The sequence below is a fragment of the Macaca fascicularis genome, chromosome 18 (genome assembly GCF_037993035.2).
Source record: "Macaca fascicularis isolate 582-1 chromosome 18, T2T-MFA8v1.1".
NCBI lineage: Eukaryota > Metazoa > Chordata > Mammalia > Primates > Cercopithecidae > Macaca > Macaca fascicularis.
Window position 1 is genome coordinate 22,657,307 of NC_088392.1, and position 23,710 is coordinate 22,681,016.

A 23,710-nucleotide genomic window follows, 5' to 3' on the forward strand; every position below is an offset into this window, starting at 1 on the left:
CCTTGACAATGGTCATATACTAATCAAGAACATAGCATCCATAATTCACTCCACAAAATACTCGTATGCTCCCACCCTCTCCACTCACACTTGTGTGCTATCACACAAAAAAGAATGCCACTGTCATTTCCCCACGAGCGTCCTCTACACACGACCAAACACACACACGAGAACACTTGAAATACCGCCACGTGCATTCAGAACATGCTACTTGGGTTCTACCGCCACATGAATAAATAATATACCTTCACACCTCTCCTTTTGTTTTCTTTGTGGTCCATCTCCCTGACTGTAGTTGGCTGCAAACAGCTAGTGAGTTTTAAGTATGGAGGTGAAGCACTCCACTGCAAGTTACCCTCTGGGCACACGAGTAACTAGACGCACTCGGTCCTCTCTGGCATTCACGGCTCTACCCTCTGTAATCGGCTGGCTTCTATTCCCGCCTTGCACCTCCGCACTGCTTCCTTCTTTGGAGGCTCACTGACGCTGCCTCCACTCAGAATCCAAAACTAAACTATTCTTTCTGCTGACTTGGTCTCGGAGGACAAACCTTTTTCTATTTTCTGGGAGCCCTGCTCAACCTTTTAACACCAAGCACCACTCACTCACTCAAACAAGAGCTTGTCGGAGCAAGGTTTTTAAACTTGTCACTTTTGCCTCTTAGAGAATATTAGAATATGTGCCTCTCAGAAAATAATTTCCCTTGGCTAAGATGTGGTTTTTACATTAGGGAAAGGGTCGCTGGAGATGTCCAGAGAAGAGCTGGCCCATCAACCAACACTGTCCAAAAGTGTGAGAGGATCACAGCTTCAGTTTGAAGAACATACACAGAAAATGTAGAAGTATGTGACGCCTTTCCTCACAAAAGGTGAAATAGTCACGTTCTCCTAATGTGACCTGAAAAGAATAGTCAGGTTTCTGATGGCTCATGGAATAGGTCTCACGCAGAAGCCCCACGCAGGCCCCTCCCGTAGCACCCTGGAGCTTCAGATTTTTATAAAGAAACAAACAAGCTATTTTAAGAATATCACTTTCAATTCCAGTCCTTTGGAACCTTGCAACCTTTCTTCCTTAACAGCTCCCCTGAGTGAGTAAGAGTCAATTATTGCTATCACCTTCCTTCACAACACATCTTCAAAGCTTCCTTGGTAAGATACAATCTTTCTTGGTATTTAACATATGGAAACAGCCGTAATTTCCACACAGCAGGAAGCTTAATGCTAGGGCGTTAAGTCACTTTAGTTTATAGACTAGTTATGCTACTTGCTCACACAAAGCATTTAAAAAAATAACACAATGCCCTTGTAAGGCAGAAACATTCGCCTTTCCTCTCTCAGCTGCTACTTCTATCACGCCATGCTGCCCAGGGAGGAAGGCCAGGAGGAAGGCTGGGACAAGCTGGAAAACTGAAGCTGGAATAGGAGCTAGGGATCCACCTTTCTCCAGGTCCTACCCCCACATTCTGTCTGCCCGGCCTCCTGTTTCGGGTGACAGCTCTCATGCCCGTCACTAGTCAACAGCCTCGACTGCTCTGCTACTTGGAGCAGAGAGAAATGGCAGCGCCACACATGCGAACTCGGTGCGTGTTCCAGCGAGGGTGGGTGTTTCCAGCTGACAAGTTCACTCAGAATGAACAGGCTCTTCTTTTGTCTCCATGCTGACTGAGAAAGCCAGACACCAAAATCTGGGAAATGCTATTATGGCTTGTGCAGAGGTATCCAAGAGAAACGGCATGCGCAGTTCCAGACAAAGCGCAAACATCTGATGGGACCCAGAGGATGCATTAGGAAGCAGAGACAGTAAGCGACAAGAAGGGAGGCCTGAGTGAAGGAGGTGTCTGTTTTATAAGATGTGATACACAAAGGTGGAGCAGCTGAAGTGCAGAAAAGAGAAGAGCTGGTGGATGGGAACGCATGTGCACGACGCAGGCACCCTTGACTCTTACAGCCAGCTTCTCCTCCATCCCCTTGACAGGACCACTTCCCACAAAGGACTAGGGCCACAGCACACATGCTTCATTTCAGCCTTCTCCACTGTGGTGAAGAAATACCACTCTGAAAATACGCTGACGACAAACAGTTAGAAACCCCCGCCCCCAGCGCGGAGCAGCAAACATGAGACTGTCCTTACCGGAAGGTGACTAAGGGGCACGTCCACCTGGCCCAGGAAGTCGTCTCGTGTCTGTTAGGAAGAGAACAAAGAGTTAGTGTTTCCATCTCTTCACCAAGCGTCAGCATTTCCTAAAAATGTTTTATCATGAATAGAGACGAAGGTCCAGGGCCTGGCACTGGAATGTGGAGGGCGGAAGGCCCCGAGGGGACATGAGTAACCGCGCCCCAGGAGACCAGGAGCCCGTGCGCCTGGACTGAGCTAGCTGAGATTCTGTTTGGTGTCTGCTACCAAGCAGAATGCTAAGGAAGCCTCTGTAGAAGCTGGGAGAACATGATCAGTGAGGGAAGAGACAGGCAGGGCCACAGAGGGTTTGAGGGCACAGCTGGGTCCAGCTGAAAGAGAAGATGGCAAAGAAATGCTAGGAACATTTTAACAAGTGTTTACTGATCCAATGCTAAAAACTAAAGAGCTTCTTGAGAGCTGAGAGCCAGCGGAAACAGTGTATGGCCTAGTGATGAATGCATCCTACAAACTGCATCTCACAAAAAAATACACACACTTTTTAAATCCAGCAAGTACACTGCTTTTTGATTTAGTAAGTGCACTGCTTCAGAATCCACGTTTATGGATCAGGTCCTGCTAATTTTTGGACACACCATGCCTCTCCCTCTCCACATCTACCATACTGCACGTATCTCTCCCGACTTCAAAGAGGCCCAGGTGAAAAATCATTTGGAGACACACGCTAGTTCCCTCTCAGGCTCTGGGAGTCATCTGGGAAGTCATGATTCAGCTCCAGGGGTCACTGGCCTGGACCACAGGGTGTCCAACAGACCACAGTCACACTATGTCCCTCAGTTACGGTGCTTGTGGCGTGGCCTCTGATGTTCAGATGACCCAAGAAACAAACTGGGACACAATGACTTTGCTGCTCTCATATAAAAATATGCAGCTGGTTCCACCACATTCAAAATGCACAAAAGTCTGGCAGTTCTTTAGATGTGATCAGACCAGCCCCATAGCTAGCTTGAGCCACCCAAGAAGGAATCCAGCCTACCTCGTGCTGAATCCTGGCCTCTTATTGCTCCTCTGCTAGTTTACAGAGAAAGTTTCTAATTCACAGATGCTACTTTTCAAGTGTACTTGAAAAGCATTCTCTTCTTCCATTTAAAAGGAAGCAGCCGGTAAATATGAATGAGATTTATTGAAATGACTCGCTCCAAGCTTAGGAATTCCTTTTAGATAATTGAAAAAATTTGATGAACTGGAAAGCCATCTGTCTCCTCTAAACAATCCATACAGGATAACAAAAAAATCAAAGTTACCACGGTTTAGGTATGCATGAAGAATGAGACTAGTCCCAATCCTTTTGATGAGATTTTCATTTCTTTTACTTTCTTAGCTGTATCTGCTACAACTCAACATGGAGAGGCCTCATCTAGCATAAAGTGGTAAAGAGAGTGCCCATAGATTCTGTATGTCTTACCAAGAGCAGCAGTCAGCAGAAGGCCTTGAGAATAATGACAGCCTTGCTCTCCAGCTCTCAGACCTAATCACGCTGCCCCAGTGACACACACCAATGACAGTTACACAAGGAGTTAGGCAGTGTGCCTGTTAGTTCTCTATTTGGCTGATTGTACTTTTTTTTTTTTTTTTTTTAGATGGAGTCTCTCGCTCTGTCACCCAGGCTGGAGTGCAGTGGTGCAATCTCAGCTCACTGCAACCTCCGCCTCCTGGGTTCAAGCGATTCTCCTGCCTCAACCTCCTGAGTAATTGGGACTACAGGCATACACCACCACGCCCAGCTAATTTTTGTATGTTTAGCAGAGATGGGGTTTCACCACGTTGGCCAGGCTGGTCTCGAACTCCTGACCTCCAACGATCTGCCTGCCTCGACCTCCCAAAGTGCTAGGATTACAGGCGTGAGTCACCACGCCTGGGCTGCTTTTGCTATAATTTTAAAGCTAATATAAATATCAGTTAACTGTACTATTAAAAAAAGGAAATTCACTGAATATTGACCATAAATTGTCTGCTTAATGTGAGCAGAGTAGTGTGGCCACTTGCCACCTCTCCTCCTGCTGCTACGGCTGCTAACATGGGAAAGAAAAGACAATCAGCAGAAGGACAAGACAATCTTATTCAAAGCTGTTTCACAACCTGATAGCTTTGAAAGGCTGCCCCTGAACCATTAACCTAAGTGCATTTCAATGAAACTTCACAAAATATCTACATGCCCATGTTGTTTTGCCAGGGAGACATTTGAGTTCCAAACTGATAAAACAGGTTAAAGCTTTGCCCAGACACCAAAAGACAGGCACCCAGTACTAACGGCTGGCAGCCGGTCTTTACACAGTGCTCCCTGTCTGTGGGCTCTGTGCCAAGGCTGCGTCTAGTCCTCGCAATAACCTTCAGAGGCAGGTACAATGATTGTGCCCATTTTACAGATGGGAAACCAGAGAGGTGTGCGGCTGAGGTGCCCATCAGCCTGTGCCCTTAACTGGCACTGTGTGCCGTATGTCAGCAACTGGCAGGAAAGCAAGGCGGTACCAGCTCTGGGCTTCCCACTGGATGCTGGCTTTAAACAGTGTGGATGAGAAGGGAGGGATTCTGATGATGGCACAGTCTGATGAGACTTCAGAGGGTTCTGGTAAAATGCTTATTTGCTATGTTATCTTTACACTACCTCCTACTCCAACTGTTCCTTTCCTCAAATGGAACACAGTTTACCGAATTCCCTGAGGTACTGCAAAGCCAGGAAACTTCAGTTATACCTTTTATCACATGTTCTCATTATGTTAAAAAAATTTTTTAAAACAGTAAAAGATGAGGCAATTCGCCATTAAAGGAAACAGAAGGCTCTTATTCGTTTACATGAAGAGATGGAAATTATTTTTGAAACAAAATAGGGATCAAGTACAGAAATGCACATGGTCAAAATGAACTGGCTTAAACTAGTGTTTCACCAGTCAATGGAAGATGCAGTTGGTTGAGAGATCTAGGTTTCAAAAGATTCCATTGTTGCCAAAACTACAGAAAGTTCAGGCCATGTAAAATATTTAGGTTAGGGATACTACACCGATTAAAAACAAAAATGGCCAGGCATGGTGGCTCGCGCTTGTAATCCCAACACTTTGGAAGGCTGAGACGGGCAGATCACTTGAGGTCAGGAGTTCAAGATCACTCTGGTCAATATGGCGAAATCCCGTCTCTACTAAAAATACAAAATTAGCCGGGAGTGGTGGCTAGTGCCTGTTGTCCCAGCTACTTGGGAGGCTGAGGCAGGAGAATCGCTTGAACCCGGGAGGCAGAGGTTGCAATGAGTTGAAATCCCATCACTTGCACTCCAGCCTGGGAGACAGGGCAAGACTCCATCTCAAAAACAAACAAACAAACAAACAAACAAAGAAACAAAAATGTCTTCACCACCGCAGAGGAGATCTAACGGGATCGGAGAACCTCCCGGTGCCTTTATGCCACGGGGAGGAGCAGGCACGCTGAAGGAACACCTCTGTTTGATGTAAGAGGAACTGGGAGGTGTGCTAGTGTGCAGGATTCTGCCTGTGGGCCCTGGAGGGACAACGTTTGAGGCCATCCCAGCACCCTTAGGTCATCACCACCACAGTGCAACATCTCATACCAACATTATAAAAGCATTAATCAAATCAATTTTTAATGATTTCCAATACAAAATTATTTCCATCCAGCATCAAGTTAACTATAAGAGCCTACAAAACCAAATTAACTTCAACCCGTATGGTGAACGCTGGTATTTCTTGTGGTTATTTTTAAGTGGTAAAATGCTGTCAATTTCCAAGCTGTTACTTGCCATACAACTCTCAAGGCTGAAAATGTGCCCTTTAGTAACAAAATAATAAATGCTCCCTTCTAATGAGCCATCAAATATTTTCCCAGTGAAATGACAATGTAGAATGGAGCCCCTGAAACGTGTCCTATCAGGTGAAACAAAAATTCATATTCTGATATTGGAAAAGTTACATACACAAATAAAACACTGTCTCTTTTAGAGCTTGTGCGGTAAATACTGATGAACTACATTCAGGACTGCCGCCCTCCCCTTTAAAAATCACTATTAAGTAAGAAGAAGGGGACAACTGGGCGCCCTGTTCATGCAGAGGGGTATGCTGCCACCGAGGGTGGATGCCACCAGGACCTGAAGCCCGGGGACTATTATAATCACTCCAGTAGAAGAGATTATAGCCTGCGGGCATTTCCCCAGATGTGAGTGCACACTAGGTCAAAGCTGTCAGCACTGACGTGGACGCCAGGCTTAGATGTCCTCACAAAATACTCAAGACTCAATTTCTCAAAGAACACATCCATTCAAAAAACAAACAAACAAACAAACAAAAAAACCAAAACCACAGGAACTCTTATCTTTAGGGTAGAACTGTACTTGCAGGACGTGATTCAAATCTTACTACACACCAATGACCACCTCACCCTATTCCTTTCAAGACAGAGGCGGTGGTAGCAGGGTTGGGTGCACAGTGAACTTCACATGGAAGCTCAAAGGGAGAGCATCTAACTGTGCAGAAAGACAAGCATTAAAAGAAGGAAGGGCTACCCACAGGTCACACTGGGGTCCTAAAGACCTCCAGCTGGGAGCCCAGGGGGTTGAGGGTGCAAGGAGCTATGATTGTGCCACCACACTCCAGCTCGGGTAACAGAGCAAAAGAATTGGTGATTCTTGGTAAAATGACCCATGTGTATTCCTGGAGCTACGTACCAAGGTAATATTTTTAAGTTATGAGTTACAATCCCACAAATGGAACACAGGAAGTATTTTTTAAAGTTAAGCATAATATAGAACAGAAAATATCAGTGCCTCACATAAAACACAGGTATGTACTATTTTGAGGAACTCATCTCAGTTATATACATATATAAATGTGTGTACTAAGTTGTGATCTAAGGTTAATTTCTTTTTGTGTGCCATCAAAAGAATTAGAAAGCCACTCAACTACAGAAAATGAAAACCATCCACTATTACCAACTGTCTGGGGTTTCTTTTTTTCTTTTTTCTTTTTTTTTGTTGAGACGGAGTCTCGCTCTGTCGCCCAGGCTGGAGTGCTGTGGCTGGATCTCAGCTCACTGCAAGCTCCACCTCCCGGGTTTACGCCATTCTCCTGCCTCAGCCTCCCAAGTAGCTGGGACTACAGGCGCCCGCCACCTCGTAGTGATTTCAAAAAAAAGAAGTTTAGAGTTTCTTAAGACAAATGGAAGAGAACTGTAGAGAATTTAGAACATAGATCAGACAATAACAGAATGTAAGCATAAAGCAAAGACAGCATATGATCAGATCTTTGTATGTTACAGGTCGAGGTAAATATCACAGCTGCCTCCAACACGAAGCCAGAAAAACAACCTGGGCTTTCCCAGCAGACTAGTGAGTGCAGCTACCCCATGGAGCTGCTCCATTCCAAGCACGGGCCTCCGCAGGCTGGCCCCAGTGCTGACAGAGGCCCTCAGCAAAGCACGACGCCAGCTTTGGCATTACAGAGAAAAGGAAGGAAGAATGTTCCTTTTCCTCCTTCCACTTATCAGGTACATCAGCTTCTATCACACACTCAGAGCGGGGCTGTGGTTCAGGAAGAGGTAAAATGTGAGTGTGGTTCCACCCACACTAGGCATTGCATAACCCAAGGAACGTTTCTGCACCTGGGCGGTGCCTCTGCCTTTCAAGGTGAATAGATTCAAAATATGTCACTGAAATTACCTTAAATAAGAGCCAAGTGGTATTCAAATAAAGAAAAAAGTGTGATGACATATTCTCTGAATGCACATACCCTAGCAAAATTCACTTCGTATGCACCAGAACATAAAACCCAACCAAAATTCAAGTACTTTTTGGTAAACACACACAGGGCTTTTACATGGCCAGCTCCTCTGCCATTTAGTTTTTAAGAAGTAAGGGACAAAATCTGCCATTCTGTTATACAGAGTATGGTGTGTCCTAGAGACACTGGTTCTTATTTATAACAATAAACAAGACCTCCACGTCAACAAAGTGTCAGAGCAAATCTGCAGGACTTTTACAGGTCCGAGGAAAACCATGCTGGAAGGCAGCAGAACTCAACCCTGCTGGCTGCACCTACAACCAGGAAGGCCATCTATGTTGAGGAACACTTATTACTGAAGTTTAAAAAATTCAACTGAAGTTGGAGAGAGAGAGAGAGAGAGCGAGAGAGCAAGAGTGAGAGCGAGAGTGAGCGCAAGCGAAGAACAACTGTGCTTGCAGAGATTGCAGCAGCCCTGCAATAGCACCTGGCTTTAACCCCAAAGCATAACTAGACCAGTATAATCGGGGCGGTGAGAAGACACTCCTTTGAGGGCTCAGAGGGAGTCCTGGTGGCTCCAGGTACTCAGCTACGACATCAGGGGATGAGGTGTGCCTGATGTCCCCACCTCCCTCTGGGTGGGTGGAGGTGGTTCAAGCACACTCAGTTCTCTGCCCCACTCCAAATATAAGCATATCCCAGGGGTGGGGTCAACTAATGGCCACAAGAATTACTTTTTTTTTTTTTTTTTTTTTTGCAATAGGAGCACTTGATAATCTGAACTTAAGACCCAGGAAACTGGGGGTGCGAACACTGGGATAGGACTCTGCCAACTAGATGCCCAGGTAAGCAGCACTGTTGTGCTTAGGAGCTTTTCCTCCTCAGCTCCTTCAGGCAGGGCTCAGCCACAGGCAGGAGGCATCTCTCCCCGCACATCCTCATCTGGACTGTCCACGGTTCAAGTGCTCAGCAGCCACAGGGTCTGGGGGCTTTGGAGCTCTGGACAGGACAGGACAACACAGTTCTGCCACGTAGCAGAGGCACGAGCAGGATGCTGCAGGGACACCTTGGGGGAGTGGCAGATTCTGCCAAGGGAAGGCCAGGGATGACCATGCAGGACATAACTCCAAGCAGGGTCCTGAGGCAGGAGTATGCAGGGAGGACGGAGCAGGGAGGACAGGAGTGGCCAGCACGGGAGCACCCGGCTGAGGGCTCGCTGACCAAAAGGTCCATGTCACCAATGAGGCGTGGCGGGGAGGGAAGCTGAGGCCGGGCCTCAGGGTCCCATATGGCTTGCTCTCTCAAGAGGACAGTCTCCTGGGGCAAGCGAAGATGCATGAGGACATTAAACAGGGAATAACTGGCAAGGACTGTGTCCCAAAAAGGTGCCTGAGCAGGAGAGCTGACTGGAGAGAGAGCACTAAGGACAGCGCTGAGGACAGCGTGAAGTCACCCAGTTGAGCACCACAAGGGTGCGGCCCACTCAGGACACGGAAGGAGTGGTGTTCCCGCATAAGGGTTCCGCTCAGGGATGCTTCGTGTCAGCAGGTGTTTGTTCACTGGGTGATGAGGGCATCAGGTAATGTCCACTAAGGCCTCAGTGCAGTGCCCATCAGAAGGGCTGGGAGCTGCAGACCAGCATTACTGACTTGACACTGACACAAAGCAAACGTGGAGGACGGCGGAGGAAGAAGTAGCCCAAGGAAGGCGTGGCCAAGTCACTGCCTGAGACTCGCACTGAGCGCAGGACTGGCTATCCCACCATCCAGGCACGGAAGCTGCCTGCAGCACAGTACATACTGCCTGTCACCCTGACAGTCACCGCCTTTATTCTCCTCTCTGTGAAGACATGTCTTCCCCTTTCACCCAGACGTGCTTGGTTACAGATCTAGGGGAAACAACTGCCTCTTGAATGTTGTACTTTTTCAGAGGAGGGAAGAAGCCAGAGCTTGTCATGCTTACAGGTTCTGGGGCACAGCCTGGCATCACAGTTATCTGTTACATCTACTCCAAAGCTGTCCAGCTGCACAATGCCACTGACAGCTTCTTACAAGGTTATTTTATTTTTGCAAAAAATGCAGATGTAGAAACCCCTCAGGTATTACTGGGGTCCTATTATTAATTGTTCCTCCACTGTCTTTCTTGTGAAAGAAATGCTAAATGTATTTGCTGAATAAACTGAAACATTTTAATGAATATAATATACTAAAAATAAGGCAAACATTTACATATATTCTACTTCTTACAAAGCAAACTGATATGAGATTGAACTTCATTTAAAAGTTAATTTGAAAGCTAATTTAGAAGGAAAATGTGTCACTGGGTTCTCTTTATAATATTGTTTAATTTTGTGCTTCTGGTTTTATGGTGCAATTTGTCTTAATTTCTCAAGATTTCAGGATAATTTTACCAGGATAAGTGTCACTTTTCTACTCTTTTAAAATCAAATCTTCTGCAAGCAATTTTAATACCAGATTAAACGTATCAAGGAAAAAATAGCAATGATACTTCTAGATCCTATATTTTTTCTCTGAACTTAACTACCAAAGAACAGATCTTAATCTCAAATACTGAATGACAGACACTCTTAGTAACCATGCGGTGTCAAGAAATGATTTGGATTTGGGTAAAAGTAACCCTAAGTACACCAGCAGTTCAATGCCAGTTTTTACTTTGATTTCATTTTCATATTTATTGCTAAAAGCTCTTCCTCACATATCTCAGGGCATCTGAACCTCACAGTCCATCCCACTGCCTGGTTGGCTCATAGTTGGGATATGTGGAATGTCACAAGCCAGCAACAACAAATTACATGGCAATAGAAGTTCTGTGTGGTTTTATTCTTGAATTGTAATTACTGAAGGCTCTGAACTAGAGTCATATAGGTTTATGCAAGGACACTAGCGAACTTTTCATAAAGTCTCCATTAAACAGCCTCAATGCAAGCATTGGCATCCTAGTTAGATCTGTTGCAGGACTTCTCCTTAGTTCAGCTAAAGAGGGGTCCTCGTCACATGACCACAAAAAATTAGGCTCACAATTTAAAGGGTGAGAAAAACGGGACTTATTGGACAAAAAGGAAAAAAAGGAAGGCAGGAACTCTCTGCAAAGCTGGAGTCCTGCCAGCGTGCTTCCTGCCTCACAGACTGCCTAGGCGACAAGAATGAAATTCCATTTCAAAAAAAAGAAGAAAGAAACTTGCCCAAGGTCACAGAGCTAGTGGGGAGTGGCCAAAACATGAACCCAGGCAGTCTTCCATCGTGATGGAGAAGCTGTACTTCATGCACCAGAGTTGTAAGGAAAACATGAACAGGCTCCCCCAATCCCTGCTCAAAAATCCTAGTATGCTATGTTGTCATCCCCAACTCCATATCCCCTCATGAATTACACTTGCCAAATCTTGCCATGTGCCCTTCTTCCCTCATCTATATTTTAATATAAAAACGAAATGAGTAACATATAAGTTTGAAAGAGAAAACAAATGGAACAGAATAGTTTTTATTCTTTTACTTCACTCCCCCCATGCCCTACCCCCTCCGCCCACACCCGATATCTTTTAAAGCAGAGCTCTTCAAACTGGAGCATGCACAGCTCTAGGGATATACAAAGACTTTCCAGGGGACCCGGACATGGGCAATTCTAAAGAAATCATTTTCTAGATCCTTCCATATGTTCTCTTCCTTGAAACCGATCTGGCCTGAAAATAGTGCTTACCTTCTGCGGCTCTCCTTTCCTGCTTCCCCTTTCTAAACTAAACCACAGCCTTCCATCCCTGCCTTTCCAAAGAAAGACGTACTCCTCACCCTTCTTGAATCATACACCATGGTCCACTTTGCTGGGTATAAAAGTCTCTGGAGGACAAAATGAATGAAGGAACGGAATCTATCATAAAGTCAAGTCATTAACTAGGTTGTTATAAAAACATTTCCCTGAAAACTCCTAAGTAGTTAAAGCCAAGTCCCCCGGCTCCCTCCCCACCCCGCCCCACACCACATAACAATTTTAGATGACAACAATGGAAAAGAAAAATTCCTTCTTTCCACACATCAGGTTGATGAGAAGAGTGTATAGAGGAAAACTTCAAAGCTCTGTAAAACAAATTAAGCAAAAGATTATACGTATTTTGAAATATACCATATAAAACAAGGATGTCCAAGGATGAGGAGAAACTTCCATTAACTAGATTTTAGAGTCTAGCAGGTGCTTGTTTAGGCACAGAATAGGGGCCTCCTCCCTACAATCCACTGAAGACACGCTGAGAAACAGGGCCCAACTCACTCTTTTTCTAGTCTCTTGGTGACAGAGTAACACCAGCAGGTACTGGGGCAGAATGCGCAGCACTGAGATGTGCCGTTAACCAGAATCTTAGACACCGGGCTGCTTAGACACCAGAATCCCTGCGAAGTTCTCAAATCACTGTACTCAGGCCTCACCTCAGAAAATTAAATTTCTGGGGGAGGGGCTCAGTTGTAGGTGTGATTTAAAAGCACTCTACCTTATTCTAATTTTTGGCCAGGGCTGACAACCACTGGGTGAAGCTACCTGTTTTCCTTGTTTACAAAAGAGAAACTATAATTACTTATTAAACTAGTGGAGTGACACTGATCAGCAAACTAATACTAAATTGCAATCTCAGAGTATACAATAGGTTCCCCTCCTTCTCCAGCTCTCCTCACTTGTGCCTCTGCTGTTCTCCTAAATGAGAAATCACTGGACCCATTTACACATGGAGGCAAAAATAACTGCCTGGGCCCGGAATGCAGATGAGATGCAGAAGATGGTGCATTTCTGGCTGCCCCTGTTTGGAACCCCAGTGCTCTGGCCTGATAGGGCTGGGATATTAATAGGAGTAAGATTCACAGGTGTACAAAGCACAGGGATTTCACTAGTCACGGCGAAGGGATATCTGGCTGCCACTCTAATACTGGGGCTAAAAAAACAAATCCCATTTCAAAATAGAATCAGAGAATGTGATCCTTAGGCGGGACCTCAAAAGTCATTTAGTGCAACATATATCTTAGGCTTGTATCCTCATCCATCCCTGCTTTCAAGTGGGTGCTCACCCTGCTTAGCTCTGAACATCATCAGTGATAGGGAGCTACCTACCTAATGGGTTTGTGGAAAGGGGATGGGTTTTGGACATATAGATGGCTAGTTTAAAATCCCATGTCTATCTAGAAGCAGCTGAACAACCAAAGGAAGGTTTCTCAATCACCAAAGGTCAATCTCATCCAAAGTGAGCATAAAAACCACTTTATCTTGCACAGTCATTGATACTAAATGGGACAGTTAGATTCAACAAATGTTCTTTCTTTCTTTTTTAACTGAGACAGAGTCTTGTTATGTTGCCCAGGCTGAACTGCAGTGTCACAAACATAGCTCACTGTAGCTTCAAACTCCTGGGTCCAAGCACTCCTCCCACTTCAGCTTCCTGAGTAGCTAAGACTACAGGCATGTACTACCACATCAGGCTAATATAGATAGATATAATTTTTTTTTTTTGGTAGAGATAGGGTTTTGACCAGGTGGTCTCAAAATCCTGGGCTTAAGTGATCCTCCCACGTTGGCTTCCCAAAGTGTTGGGATTACAGGTATGAGCCACTGCCCCTAGCCAATAAATATTACTTCTGACTAGCGTATCTCAAAGTCACCATTATTAACATTTGGAGCTAGATAATTCTTTCTGCAAGGGCCGTCCTGTGCTTCGTAAGGAATTTGGAAGCATCTCTGGCTTCTGCTCACTAGATATAGCAGCAACTGTCACCCCTCAGTTTTGTGCAATCCACAACTGTCAAATGTCCCTGGGAGTCAGGTGTGGGGGCAGGGGGAAGAAGTGCTCCCAGTTGAGGACTACTGTCCAATCCTCCTCCCTCCCCTCCACTCTGGAAGGTGTCCATTCCATTCTTGGGCAACCCTATAAGAATGTTCTAGTAATCTGGTGCTCATTTTTCTTTAACTCCGATCTCCTTGAAACATCAAAATAAAAGTAATGTAAGTTTCTGTAACTAGAAAGTGGCAGGACTAGGATTCGAACCAGACTCTCTTTCACTCTAACACTCAAGAGTGAAAGAGTTATTTGTTTCCACTGTTTCTTAGTGGCTAATCTCTACCACGGGTCAGGATGGCTTAATTTGAAGAAAGTTATGTCCTTATCCTCCAGCTGCTTTTCCTTTTGCCCCCAGAGTACTTAAAAAAAGATCAGCAAGCAAAGCTGCATGTACCAGAGTATTTCCTAATTAATGGGTAAAACAGAGAGTGTGACATAGTTCACTACGTGGCTGCCAGGGAAATCCCCAAGAAGCTGAGACCTAAGGCAGAGCTCCTTGCACGACTGAGTTGTGTTTAAGATCAAGAGCAAAAGCTACACAGTTTCCAGAACAAGGAGCCAGGCCACACAGGGCTATAAATGGGAACACACAGTGGGGCTAGCATCCAAGCCAGGAAAGTCCAGGAACATGACAGGGGAAATGTGAGGGTGCTTTAGAGAAAATCCCAGAGGAGCAAAATGCCCCCAATATTAACTTCAATGTCGCATCAAAAGCCTTCAACAATCAAACTACCAAAGACAGTAAGAATGAGCATCCTAGGCACCGACCTTTGACTCTTTATGTCTCAAAACACAAGATCAACCTGGGAGAGAAAAGTTCCATTCATTACTCATAACTTTTTCCAAGAATCACTGTGTACACGGGCTACAATTCAAGTGCCCATGCTTGCAAGTGGTTGTGCACCCCCGCCATTTGGAAAACCCACCAGGATGAGTTAAGTAAGGCCCCAGGAGCAGGGCCGCCCAGTGCTGATGGCAAGTGTCTACTTCACTTTTGCACTCTGATGCCTCTCTTGTCTCACCCTAGTCCCAGTTCTCAAATCCACTTCTGTTGCACAGCCTGCTCTCTACTGATGACTACAAGGTAGAAGAGACAAGGAAAGCGCTATCTCCAAGAAGTTCATCATCTTGATGCATGTGTTCAAAGTCACAGGTGGAGATCTGAAGTACGCCATGGAAGGGGTCCTCCCAGGCCTGGGGCATGGAGCCTTGGGTACTGTTGCTTGTTGGGAAAGAGCTAGCTAAATGGGCACCAATCCTTCCCTGGACGAGGGTCCTCATCTGGAAAACAGGGCTAAGACCATCTGCACATTCTATTTCATAAACTGGTAGATATCTCAGATGTTAGGGTATATGAAAGGCTGCTGCAAGTTACTATTGAATGTTATTAAGCTACTGTTAGTGAATATTTTAAATTGACTGTTGAGAAACAGGAGGAGTAGTGGGTCCCTGCCAAGGCTGGCCAACTGGAAAGCATACAGTTATTTTCAGAAAGCCAGTGGTTCAATTCATCTAGTCTCCAGTGAAGGAACTGTTGTGTTGCAGAGTTCAGTGTGCGCAATTTGAGAAACCCTGTTCTATTCTGTGAGGACAAAGTATATGAAAGAGCTTTAAAAAGTGGGATGGAATGTTAGAAAGTATCCCTTAAAAAATAACTTCATGAAGCAATAAAAGGTAGCATAAGGAGCAACATGCAAGACTAAATAAGGCTAAAAACCTTGGTCTAACTTCAAAATGGGGACACTCTCTTGGAATTTTAGAAATGACTTCTTTTTTTTCTCCTTTAAAACATTATCTAGTGGGAGGCTATTCACCAACGTACAGACATGATACGCTCATGAGGCGATTTATGTATATACCGGTTGTATGAAACATAAAGCCTACAATCCCAAAGAAAATTGTGTCATCTATAGTAATCTCCTCAGGCTAGACTACAAAAGATTCTGGAATCTACAAAGTAACTGGGACACCAACCAGCATGGATCCAGGAGCTTCAGTGACATTCTCTCACCATGCTGAGGTTCTCAGTGAATCCCCCAATCACTGGGGCAGGGGCAACAAGGGAATATGATGTGTCCCATTGCACTTCCGAGTGCACACTGGTGGGCACCTCTATAGGGTGCCTGTAGGGAACCAAAGGGCATGGCACCAGTGGTAACTCACCTCTGATGACAGAGCTGGGCTTGGGGCCTGGGCACAGTTTCCTGGTCATCCTAAACATTAATAGGTATTCTGCATTCAACTCCATGATATTTCAATGGCTAGAACTAAGGCCGCAGAAATACCCACCACGTTTCTATCTTATGATTCACAGACAACTGCTTGAAAAGCACAGGCTGCTCCAACAGTCACAGGGATCCTGGCAGAACTGTTCGGCTGCGCTCACTCTGACCCTGAGTAAGCTCCCCAGCCTCCTGAGTGTCTCTCAAGTGGAGATAATAGTTGATAATCCAATGCATTATTAGAGGAATCATGAAGATATGCACTAAACTAGCATAAGGCCTAGAAGAGAGCAGATGGCTGAGAGGTAAATTAAACTGTTAAACTGTTATTCTACAGGGTACCTTCCTGGAAAGAAAACTAGAGAGAGTGACACATTGCAGGGGGTACTTAGGAGCTGGCCTACATAGTCACAGCTATATAGACGATTCCCACAAAATTCTAACCTTCCCATTGATCAAAGCACCCAATTTCATTAAAATTCAACTTCCAATGACTATATTCAGGGGCTGAATTTTACTAGAACACGAGGAGGAGAAGGGATGAGTGAATAGCAATGGCCCAGGAGTTCAGATACTCGGGGCTAAACTGATATATTCAGACACTTAAATGAGCTCTATAGGTTGTCATTCTTTTATCGATTTAATCATTTGAGCTCTTCTTCCATAGTTGAAAGGAAAGAGTACTGAGACTGTTAAAGGAACCTGGTGCCTAACACACTATGGAACCCAAGGGAAATCACGTAAACTTTCTGTGCTGTATTTCTGTGCTGTATAAAACGTGGGGCTAAGACTCGGCAACTTGAAGATTCTTTACACGTGTACAGTTTTCAGAGCTTATGAGATATACCTTGCTGTAATAATACCAGCTTCCTTTGTCTTTAGTGTCTATTTTGGACAAAGTTTAACTGAAAAAAATTATCTAATAATCTGTAAATCAAGCAATATGCACATACTTTCAATTTAGAAACTGAGGAGCAAATCTAGTAAAGCAGACAGAGATGCACACAGGGGCAAACCCTGCCCACTGGGCCACAGACTCATTCATCCTGGAACCCCCTGCACCTAACAGAGCTCAGCATATACTGGAATTCGGTAATACTGCACTGAACTGGGCTGGGACTCTCTGACTGCCATGTGCAAAAAACTCCAAGCATGGCCTCTACAGAGTTTCTCTGCTCCCATTCCTGAATAATTCTGAGAACTGAGTGCTGGGAAAGACAGCAAAATGAGAGTGGCTCCGTATTCTGTCTTTTGCTCTATTCCTGGCCCCGCATCTTTTTGGATGGTGACTTGGTGTAGTTATTTAACTTCTCTGAGACCAGCTTCTGCATTTGCAAAGCGGGGATAACAATTACGAAGTGGGGATAACACTGAGAGGTGTTCAGGAGGATGAGCCTGGGAGAGGACTGGTGCACTAGATGGAACGTAGTATTAAATCCAAATACATCCTCAAGAGTACAAAGTGCTGCAAAACTTCCATTTAAGCCTGGGTGGTAACCCTCCTATTTGCATCAAACAATTAATTTTAAGCTATAAATCAACAACTATTAGCATATACAAGGCACTCACCACTCTGTGCCCAGCACTATTCTAAGAGCTTTGCACAAGTTAGTTCACTTAATCCTCACAACAACCTTATAAGGTAGATGCTATCTATCCCTGTGTTACAAACGAGCATAGTAAAACACAGAAAGGCCTAGTAACTTGTCCAGGGTACACTGTGAGTAAGCAGTGGAGCCAAGATCTAAATTTTCATCCATGACAAGATGTACAGTCTCTGAAGTCACGAATGTGGCTGATTTTACTTTTCAAAGTAAAACCTCCAATTCTTATTTTTTTTTCTTTTTGCTGGATCAAAATCTTGCCCAGACATTGGCACATTCTTGATCATTCCTTGAGGAGCTAGTCATTGTAACATCTGGCAGATCATAAATGGACCATTTAAGCATTTGGAGGATAAACTATAAATTTGAGCCTTACTTTGGATACTATCTTGAGAAAAACTGCGAACAGCTGACTGTGAAACTCTTAAAATTTTATTTTTTAAAAAGGATACCAGAAAGCCTTTTTGAAACTCTCCATTACCCCAACCCCAATTCATCTCCCAAAGGGACCAAGATTGGAGGAAACTGCCTATCTATTTATGAAATTCAACTTAATCATATCTGTTACAGGACCTCTCTGTAAAAGCTGTCAATGTGTGGGTGAATGGATTCTACCCCTCCATAGACGGTAACTTAGGGCATTTCAAACCCACAGTAAATGGCAACTAGCTCCAAATAGACACTAAAATACATTTAGTGTACACAAAGGTACTAAAAAATGTTTTGATTCATTAGTACATACTGTATTTTTCTTTTCAGGCATCAATCTGTCAAAGAAATACCTTGATGTCTAGCAGCCAAGAAATGTATCACTGCTATTCATATGCTAAGCTGCAATTCAAGAAGTCAAGGGGACAAAAACACATTTGTTTCAGCCAAGCTCAAGCATCTCCCTCTCCCCTCACCCTGCAAAGGGAACTGAAGACAGGAGGTGACACTCGGATAAAGGCACCGATGTGGCACCTTCTCAAATCGCTTATCATGCGGGATGCACACAGTGTGCGAACAATTAGCAGCTTTGTGTAGGAGGAATCCTCTTTTATTCTCTTGAAAGTCAAGTGAGAATTTCTAATAAAACAGAATCACAAACTCCAGAATGGTTACTGTGCGTACAAGACCAAACCGTGTTGAGCCACAAGCCTTCTTCAGCCTTATCACATGTGTATGTAAATGTGCATATTCTAGTTGAGGAGTGAAAGTCACTGCAAACATTCGAGGGATGTGACTAAAGATAATATTTAGAAGGCAACTGTCATCAATTCAACGTGATGGCTAAGTAATCCTCAGTCATGCCATGAATCAGTATTAGCTACAGCCAGCAACTTAATCACTTATTTATTTAATTTTGCTTTTTGCTGGAAGAAATAATATGCTACGCTGCAATTCAAGAGGACAAAAATACAGTGAGATATTGTCATACAAAATGTAATTTAGGAGCCTGTTCTATATCCAAGGTGACATGATATCCCCAGAAATGTTTGTCATCATGTGCTCAATGGAATGAACCCGAGAGAACAGTGATTACTTAGAAGTGCTGCACTAAAGGGAGCCCATAAACTCACCCAGACCACAAACATGTCGTTTTTTTTTTTTTTTTTTTTTTTAAGGAAAAACGGGGAGAGAGAAGGAAAAGACAAACGTTAAGGCAGTGTTCTAAACACTGCACATGCATTATTTCATTTAATCATCTCAATAATCCTAAGGCAGAAACCATTATTAGTCTTATTTCGAAAATCAGAAAAGTGTGGTTTGAAAATGTTAAGTAATTTGCCCAAGTCATATGGTGAATCAAGCCCTAATTGTGCAGTGGAAAATTCAGGATTGTCTTCCATATTGTTGCTGCAGATTTTACTAAGATAACCAGGGTTCCAGGGATAAGCTGAACATCAGGAATTCCCAGAATACTATCAGTATCATGCATTACAACCCAAAGAAATTCAGGTTCCCTTAAAACATATACAGAAAAAAAAATTGTTTTTTTCTTTTATAGGGATATTTCTATAATTTACACTAAGATATGACATTCATGTAGACAGGGTGAACTAGCACAAATTTAAATTACCCAAAACGGTACAGCATATTATCAGAGATTCATCTACTGTAAATGTAAGTCTCCTTGATTTTATTCTCAATTAGTATCACTGATTTAGATGACTCTAATCATACTTGTTAACCCTGAGACATCATTTTTTAATTGTTTCCCTTCAAGAATTTAAATTGCTATTTTATTGGAGAAAAAGCCACTGAAGAATAGAAAAAGGGATCATCAAAGCATAACAGGGAAGAATAATCAACACAGAAAGGTGCACTTGTAAGAGGGGGCTCCCAGGAAAAGACTCGGAGACAGTGAAAAATTATGGAACAGGAAACAGTCAAATATGGATATGATCACCGAAATCTGTCTCTGGTCAAACGTTCCAACATACAGAGATACCTACCAAGAGAACAGGCGCAGGGGCTTACAAGGACACTTGTTGACTGCATTTGGGGTCCACCCAGCTCATTCAGGACAACGCCCCATATCAGGATCCTTCATTTAATCACATCTGCAGAGGCATTTTCATGTAAGGCAATGCTGACAAGTTCCAGGGGTCAGGACCTAATAAATCTGTGAGCCAGTTTTCAGCCTACAAAGTCTCCTATTTGGGAGATACGGGCTTGGATGCTCACTGCTGGGACCACTATCTGGCTCTCAGGATCAAACACGACCTTTTTCTTATGACTAATTTTACACACACGTCTTCTCTTCCAACAAAACCACAAGCAACCTTGGGGCAAGCAGAGTTTTATGTATCTCTGTATCTCCCACAGTGCTAAGCAACAGCATCAACACGTAGTAAGTTCTCAATAATCACTCAACTCAGCTGCAGGGTAAGATGATCCCCGTAGGACAGAATCTGAATTTTTTGACACTTTCATCCATAAGCTGCCCCACCCTTGTTGAAACTGGGAGACAGCAGGCTGAATACTGGCTCACAAAATTTATTAGGTCCTGACCCCTGAAACCTATCAGTGTTACCTTACATGAAAATGCCTTTGCAGATGTGATTAAATGAAAGGTTCTGAAATGGGGGATTGTCCTGGGCCCTAAATGCAATCACAAGTGTCCTTGTTTATTTCTATTTATTTATTTATCCATTTAGAGACAGAATCTCACTCTGTCTCTAAGTGTACCGGTGTGATCTAGGCTCACTGCAACCTCCACCTCCTGGGTTCAAGTGATTCTTGTGCCTCAGCCTCCCAAGTAGCTGGGATTACAGATGAGTGCCAACACACCCGGTAATAATGATTATTTTTTATGTTGAGGCAGAGTCTTGCTCTGTTGCCCAGGCTGGAGTGCAATGGCACGATCTCAGCTCAATGCAACCTCCACCTCCCAGGTTCAAGCAGCTCTCCTGCCTCAGCCTCCCAAATAGCTGAAATTACAGGCATGTACCACCACGCCCGGCTAATTTTTGTATTTTTAGTAGAGACAGGGTTTCACCATGTTGGTCAGGCTGGTCTCAAACTCCTGACCTCAAGTGATCCACCTGCCTTGGCCTCCCAAAGTGCTGGGATTACAGGTGTGAGCCACTGTACCCGGCCCACAAGTGTCCTTCTAAGAGAGATGCAGAAGGAGATCCGACACAGCAGAGGAGGCAAGGCAGCCCTAGCGACCGAGGCTGGAGCCTGCTGGCAGCCCACAGAAGCTGGAGGGAGCAAGCGGCAGATGCGTTTCTAGAGGCTCTGGAGGGAGTGCAGCCCTGCGGACATCCTGACTTCAGTCCAGTGACACCTACTTTGAAGTGGCCTCCAAACCTGTCAGAGGACAAATGTCTGCTGTTTTCAGCCGAACTGGTAGTAGTTTAGTACAGCAGACACTGGGAAACTCAGACATAGGCAAAGACCAATCTAGCTTTACTCCAAAGCCTGCTTTAGGAAGAAAAGACCTGGAGGACTGAGTGATAGATACACCTCATCCCTGGATCAACTAGGAAGCTCTTGCAAGGCTGAAGTGCATAGGGCAATCTCCTTCCTAACTAATAGTGTCTTAAGGTTCCTTATGAACATGTGGTCACCACCAAAATTAAAAATGCTACCTGTGGGTCAAACTTAAATTCCACAAGAGAGATTAGGAGACTGTCTGAAGGTCTGCCCCGAAGAGATCTGACAACTGTGGTATGACTGCGGTCTGGGGGCACACACAAGCTCCCTCTGTCTTGCCCAAATCCTTTTGGTCTGTGCCCACACACCAGGAGTAGCTTTCTTGCTGGAAAAACAAAGGCAATCAAAAATGAAATACTGTTTCACTCACCAAACCAAACTCCTTCAAAAGTCTGCTTAAAACAACTGTTGCCCCTAACCACCCCCCCACAAAATAAATCTGTACATTCTGAAGAAAATCTCTACTTTCTGCCAGGAATTTCCCCTAAAAAAATCTTGCCCCCTTTTTATTCGCCTGCCCTGGGTGCCAAAGCGCAGCTGTGAGTGGTCGTGTATCTGCTTATACAGAATCTGCTCCTATCATCCCTTCTCACAGCACAGCACCTGAGCACACAGCACGGCACTCTACTACTACTCAACATGACACCCAGCTCAGAAAACTGTGCTTTCTGAGGCTATAGGATCAACTAAGCTATTTCAAATATTAAAGTATTGAAATTTCATTTAAACTATTTTTTTAAAAGCTCATAGCAGCTTTGTTCATAATTGCCAAAAGTTGGGAGCAACACAGATGTCCTTCAGTACATGAATGACTGACTAAGCGGCGGCATTTCCAGACAGTGGAATATCATCCCAGCACTAAAAAGAAATGATCTATCAGGCCACGAAGAGGCACGGAGGAACCTTAAAAGCATATTACTAAGTAAAAGAAGCCACTATGAAAAGGTTACACACTGCATTATTCCACCAACTGCATGATATCCTGGAAGAGGCAGAACTGTAAAAATCAGTAAAAGGATGAGTGGTTGCCAGGGTTTATGGGCATGGGAGGGATAAACAGATGAAGCACAGAGGATTTTTAGGGCAGTGAAATTATTCTGTATGACACTATAATAGTGGATACATGTCCAAACCCACAGCGTGTACAACACCAAGAACAAACCCTAGTGTAAACTATGGACTTGAGGTGATGATGTGCCAATGTCGGCTCATCAACCATAACAAACGTACCACACTGGTGAAGGATGCTGATGATGAGGGAGGCTGTGCCCGTATGGGGGAAATATATGGGAAATTTCTGTGTCTTCCTCTCTATTACGCTCTGAACCTAAAACTGCTCCAAAAAATCAAAGTCAATTTAAAAAGAAAAAGGAAAAAAAGCTCCAGTGGCCAACCAAATGAATTCTGTTGTATCTCCTGTGTTTTTATTGTTATTTTAATATAGCCTAAATCATGGAGACCATTAGTTAAAAACAGGAAGAACACAAATATATAATGTGAAAAAAAACTTGAGACTGGGTGCACTTTGGGAGGCTGAGGCAGGAGGATTGCCTGAGGCCAGGAGTTCAAGACCAGCCTGGGCTATAACATAGCAAGAACCCCTGTCTCTACAAAAAATAATAGTAATAAAAAAAGAAAATCACTTCAACTCCTTTTACCTATGAGCTCAAAAAATAAAAGGAAAAAAATCAACGTGGTCTGGGAGTTTAACTGAATAAAAACAATGAGAATAGCACAGAAAAATAAGTATTTGTAGAACAAAAATCACATATTTGTAGCTGCTGGTTTTTGAAAGAGCAACAGTTTCTGTTCATTTCAGAGCTGCCATATTTTTATTTAGCCACTTCCCAAGAAATGTGTGTGAACAGCTGCTTGGTTAAAGAATAAAATACTGAATTTAGAGCCATTCATTGAGAGTTTCCCCATCACCCCACCACCCTAGCTACAACTTACTCTAAAAAAACATGGATACCAAAATTAGTCAGTGCCAAACCAAATTCAATAGCCTTGATAAGAAATCCCACCATGGAGTGTGAAAACCTTCTCATTTATCTTGGTTATCTAAATTAAGTTGGTGGTGGAAAAGGGGAATCCTTGGGTTTATTTTGGAAGAAAGTGGCAAGCAGAAACTGTGATGTGTATTTCCGTGATACTGATTCCTTATCAGATTTCCCATGTGTCAAAGTGAAAGGTTGGTATAAAAATTAGAAAAAATAGGTG

The 23,710-nt window shown here is 43.9% G+C and overlaps 1 protein-coding gene across 50 annotated transcripts in view; it reads right to left on the reverse strand.

Moving 5' to 3' along the window:
- NEDD4L (NEDD4 like E3 ubiquitin protein ligase) overlaps nt 1–23,710 on the reverse strand; it is a 368,857-nt gene that overhangs the window by 84,562 nt on the left and 260,585 nt on the right. For 44 of the 50 annotated variants that reach the window (XM_074022439.1, XM_015439728.4, XM_074022435.1 and 41 more), the window contains one exon: nt 2,131–2,181. The exons of the other annotated variants lie outside the window; for them this stretch is intronic. In XM_074022439.1, the coding sequence (XP_073878540.1) occupies nt 2,131–2,181 (51 nt within the window). The remainder of the gene's footprint in view (nt 1–2,130; nt 2,182–23,710) is intronic. 50 annotated transcript variants of the gene reach the window in all.